This window comes from Nicotiana tomentosiformis, chromosome 9 (assembly GCF_000390325.3).
Source record: "Nicotiana tomentosiformis chromosome 9, ASM39032v3, whole genome shotgun sequence".
Classification (NCBI taxonomy): Eukaryota; Viridiplantae; Streptophyta; class Magnoliopsida; order Solanales; family Solanaceae; genus Nicotiana; species Nicotiana tomentosiformis.
The window spans coordinates 5,366,321-5,371,782 of record NC_090820.1 but is presented as its reverse complement, the minus strand read 5'-3'; the positions used below and the strand labels follow the sequence as shown (position 1 = coordinate 5,371,782).

Here is a 5,462-nt window from a genome sequence, read left to right as displayed (position 1 = left end):
TAGTGGCCACGTTTGTTGAAGTTTATCATTCCCCCCGCGATAAATATTGGGGGAATAAAGATTCATTAACCGAGCTAGGTTTAGCTCTTCTCCTTTCTCCTAGAACAAACGCCGAAGACAAGCGACTGTCCTCCATACAGAAGGACTTACATGTGCCAAGCACACTTGATAGTGGATGCAAAATTCCATAATAATGGAATCAAGCTCCCCGCTCAAAGAAAATGGACCCAAAGTGAAGGGATACATATAAAAATACGTAAAACCCTTATTGTGGAGAGTTATTCACTCCGCCAGATCAGGAACATTAATGTCTAAGTCTTAGCAATTGTAGTTTTCTTTCACAGCGGGAATGTTGGAAGGACGAATGGAAGAAGGGTACACGTCAACAACCCATGTACGAGAGCTAACAGAAGGAAACTTCTCCTCAAAATCTTTGGTTGTGACAAGACTCTTTGGGATGATGGAGCTTACCATAGGAGGAGCAACATCATCAGTTTTACCTTTCTTCTTGGAAGAACTAGGGTTCATGGAAGAAGAGGCCAGGTTTTTATCAAAAATGAGGGAAGGTATTCTCTCATGACGAAGGTTAAAGGAAGGTGAAAGAAAATCATGAGTTGAGTAAAGAGAGTTTGAGTAAGTATAGAGAATTATGAATTGTAAATGAAGAGGTTTGATGCGTATAAGTAAAGGTATAGGCGGCTAAAATCGTGGCTATAATTACCTCGATACTTTCTCAACTTCCCGGGGATCAGAGAATTTCCCGTAAAAAAAGGTATTTCTACCAACTTCCCGGTGACACAAAGTTATGCCACCGAAAAGCAGTGGGACTATCTGTATGGGGTAAAATATGATCATATTTAATAATCCCATGAGAAAACGACACGTGGAACCGAGGCAGAAGATATCTAAACCCTAAGGCAATGATCTAGCTTTTCACCAGAGAGAATGATACTTGTAATGATAAAATTAATGTCGCCACCCGGTAGCATTCAATAAAGAATATTCTGCAGCATTAAATGCATGATCCGTTAAAGAGAATATAGCATTAATTGTCCACCATTACACATCCTTCAGTGGACCTCATAATTATCATTAAAGAGGATATTATTCCTAAGACCTTGTTCCCTAGGTGCGGTTATGAATAATGAGCTCTACTATCATTGTAAGAGGGAGTAATTTTCTGACAAGCATACACAATATTCTATCAAAAGCTCAATAACATTTTACTTTCTTGCTTATTTGTATTGTTCTTATTGCTCCCGGTATATATGCACCCGGAACCAAGATATCTGCCGTCTATTTTAATTTTAAGGCTAAGTCTTATATTTATGTTTAATTTATCTATCATTTGTGGGTCAAATTCATTTACATATCTATAAACCATGTATAAATTCAACTGTACTATTTTACGGGTAAAAAACTACACTTATTCTAATTAAGCATTTTATTTTTATACACCAACACGATAGAGATTTAGCACAATTAGTATTATTTAATTTCATTTAGCATAATTAGTTACTATTATTTAATTTGTTGCAATAAGTTGTCTCACTTATTATTTAGAAAACTAGTTTCAATTATTGAGAATGGTTGATGTAATATTTATGTGTATCTTAGTTGTGTAGTTGATTAGTCAATATTAGCCAATAGTTGAGCTAGTTTGAGTGACAGTTTTGTAATTAGGATGTTTTCTCTTACACTCTTACACACGTGTATATATACATTTTGTAGAAGTGTAAATAATGTTGAGTTCTTTTCCCCCAATTTCTCTTTCTTCTAGAACCTTCTCTTAGAAGCTCAGCTTGGTTCAACAATAGAGATACATTGATATTTCTGATTTCTAATTTCGACATGGTATCAAAGCTCAGCTCGTAATCTCCGATCTACATCTAGTTCGTGTCACGACCCAAACCGGAGAGCCACGACTGGCACCCAGGGCCTACTCAACTAAGCGCCACGTACCTTATCCTTGTTTACTACCATACTTGTCACGGGCCATTACATGCCACATCTATATATATAAGTAACAATATTAGAACTTAACTCGCATAGCTAATTCAAAAAGATTTATATAGATACATAGGGACCTACATGGCCGTTGACAGGTCATACCCAAAACTATAAACATGACACTGTCTACCAAACTCTAAGGAAACATGACCATAATATATAAGTCAAGACAGGGCTCCCGACGTCCTCATAAAACAAAATAATATATACAGAACCCTGACTCAACAATACTCCAGGAAGAACTGGAGCTCACCAACCAAAAGTTGATATCTGGAGGCAGCCTACAGTGGAGGGTCCTCGCCTCGTCTATCTACACTTGCGTGTCATGAAGCACACTGTTGTATCGAGTATGTAAGGTAGGAATGAAGCATTACAATAAGACACTATTACTAAGAGGGATAAGAGTCAACCTGCAACATCTGACACGCCGCTAAGGGCTATAACATGCATAATAAGTTCAATCTCGTATATACATATATATAGCAACAATACGATAGTTCTGACAACATCAATATCGTGATGTTAACTGCTCAAATGATCAGTGGTAACTGTTCGGCCGGCTATAGTGGAGTGGTAAATGCATGACTGCTCAACCGATTGTAGCTCGATAGTAAATGCATAACTGCCCAATTGGTCGTAGCTAGATGGTAAATGCATGACTGACCGACCGACCGTAGCTTGGTGGTAAATAAAGATGCATGACTGCCCAATCGGTCGTAGCTAGATGGTAAATGCATGACTGACCGACCGGCCGTAGCTTGGTGGTAAATAAAGATGCATGACTACCCAACCGACCATAGCTCGATGGTAAATGAAGATGCATGATGGTTGTAGCATGGTGATAAATGAATATGCTTTACTGTCCAACCGGCCGTAGCTCGGTGATAAATGAAGATGCATATAATATTATATTGTAAAAATTAACATCTTTATCGTATGCCTCAATAGGGACTTAGAAACATACTTAGACATGCTTTGAGTATCATTTTACAGGAATGAATAATATAGACATCCTTAACTATTAAGAGTAGAACCACTTATAGAATAACATTACATTTACGTTTTATTACTTGGATCATGCCAAAAGAAGAAAGGATTAGACTTAACATACCTTAATTGCTTATACGAGCTCGTAGAAGGTCGCCTTCTTTAAAGCTTCCTTACACCTTACTTCAATTGAAATAATTTGATAAACGGAACCTCCAATTAAGATTATTGTTCTTCTTCGTTAAAATAGAAAGAAGAAACAAGTCTTTTGTTTGTACTTCATTGAATTGAAAAGAAGAGGTATGTAAATTGCTACTTATTGATATATAAAGAAGGTAAGGAAAGGATATGATGCAACTTTAATTGTCTTTGGCGGAACATACTAGTTAGATAAAGATGCAACTTTTTAACAAAGTTGGGCATGTGTCACCACAAAGTTATACATATCACATTACTTCATGTAGAGGTAATGGAAAATATATAAGTGTATGGTATAAAGAACATAAAATATTATACTCTATATTGCACACTAAATTAATATTTTTGACTCATTAATAAAATAATGCATGACTACTTAATGACACCTATGTAATTTTATCAAATCCAGTTATGTCAACCTAATATCAAGAGCACAAAATATTTTGTATTATTAATTCTAAAAAGGGTAAAAAAGATAACTTTTCTTATGAGAAAGTAATTTCTTTTCTTATCATACATAAATTATTTAAATATTTTCTCATATCATGTGTTTAACTAAAACTTATCAAAAAATAATATACTAATAATTTTTGATAATCATATTTATCCAACATTTACAAAAGAATGTTTCTCTTAAAAGAAAGTGCCATATGAAGGCAATATATAACATTTTCGAAATTCGATAAACTTACGGGGACTTACATCTATAACTTCATGTACGACCTTAATATCTTTCAATGAACATAGTTTTACAACGACGCATTCAAACAACGAGGTGTTACAGTTCGCCTTCTCTTCTTTTCTTTATTATTTTCACCCGATTTGAAATCGCAAATCGAAAGTTCTCAGTTCACTATTTAGTCTGTAATCACTATTTCGTACTCTCTTAATCGTCAATTGACTCAAAGTTTTGACATTTTCTTCTTCAATTCATTATTGGAGACAAGGATACCCAGGATACCACCACAATCTTGGATTCAACCAACCCGCTATACATGCACCCATCGGAAAGTGCTGGGATTATGCTGGTACCGGTAGAATTTGAAGCCGGCTATAGATCCTGGAGGATAGGCGTTCTCAGAGCTCTCTCTATGAATAATAAAGTCATATTCATCACAAGGAAGTGTATGAATCCTAATGCTGGAGAAGTGCCATCGTGGATTCTGAACTTACTCTCAAAGGATTTGGTTGACAGTCTACAATACGTGAATGATGCGAAAGAGTTATGGCAAGAGCTCAAGGACAAGTATGATCAAACAAATGGGGCAAAAATTTATCAATTTGCAAAAGGAAATGAACGACCTGAGTCAAGGAAACCTAGATATAACAGGTTACTACACAAAAATGAAGAAGCTATGGGGGATCTCAATACCTTGAATGCGCATGCACAGTGTGGCTGTCAATGCACATATGGTGCCAAAGCAAATATGCATAAGGCAGAGCAAGATCAAAGGTTAATTCAGTTCCAAATGAGACTCAATGAAGTTTACACAGTTGTTAGGGGAAGTATTCTAATGATGAACCCCCTGCCTAACATTGCACAAGCCTTTTACATCCTCATTCAGGAGGAGAAATAGAGAGAAGTTAGGCCAGGTAGTCGCTTAGTCATGGAATCCACTTCCTTGAATGTGAATTGACCAGGAAACAACCAGTTCAGAACTAATTATGCTCCACAAGGCAACACCACAGGACACGACTCGTATAAACCTAATCCCCCCCTAATATGTCTAGACTATATTGTGACTACTGCAAAAAGTTGGGACACACAAGGGATAAATATTATAGGCTACATGGATTTCCATAAGACTTCAAGTTTATAGAGTGGAGAAACACAGGATCTGCTGCAAATGTCCATGGTCAGTGTGAAGAGATGCAAGCTTGTAGCAGTGGAGATGCTGAAAGCATGAACCACAACCAAAATTTTCAGAACCTGACGAAGGAACAATACAACCAGTTACTAAATTTGCTGGAGAAAGTTAAGACTAACAGTGCAGGGGAAAACTGAAATATCATCACCAGTGGAGCTGTAAACTTTGCATGTATTCTATCTTGCTCTACTTATAAAGAGATAGCTGTAAAAACCACACATAATTATTCAAATTCAATTGCTGGCCTATGGATTTTAGATAGTGGAGCCTATAACATATAGAAAGTCTTTCCTTACTTATATTAGGACCTTACCTTATCCCTTCCTTGTTACCTTACCTAATGGATATAAGGTGAAAGTGACAGAAATTGGTGATGCTTTTCTTAGTCCTGGACTAAGG

The 5,462-nt window shown here is 36.4% G+C and overlaps 1 protein-coding gene across 1 annotated transcript; it reads left to right on the top strand.

The window, feature by feature from the left end:
• Positions 1 to 349: 349 nt before the first annotated feature.
• LOC138898334 (uncharacterized) lies at positions 350 to 4,772 on the top strand. Its single transcript, XM_070184394.1, has 2 exons — positions 350 to 566; positions 4,138 to 4,772. The coding sequence occupies exons 1-2, from the start codon at positions 350 to 352 to the stop codon at positions 4,770 to 4,772; spliced, it is 852 nt and encodes a 283-aa protein (XP_070040495.1).
• The last annotated feature ends 690 nt before the right edge of the window (positions 4,773 to 5,462 follow it).

Bases quoted from the DNA above. Each gene is read 5' to 3' on its own strand.
- LOC138898334 (XM_070184394.1), top strand. From the start codon at position 350: ATGTTGGAAGGACGAATGGAAGAAGGGTACACGTCAACAACCCATGTA. The intron at 567-4,137 runs GTATTCTCTCAT...TCATTATTGGAG, and splicing joins TTTATCAAAAATGAGGGAAG to ACAAGGATACCCAGGATACC.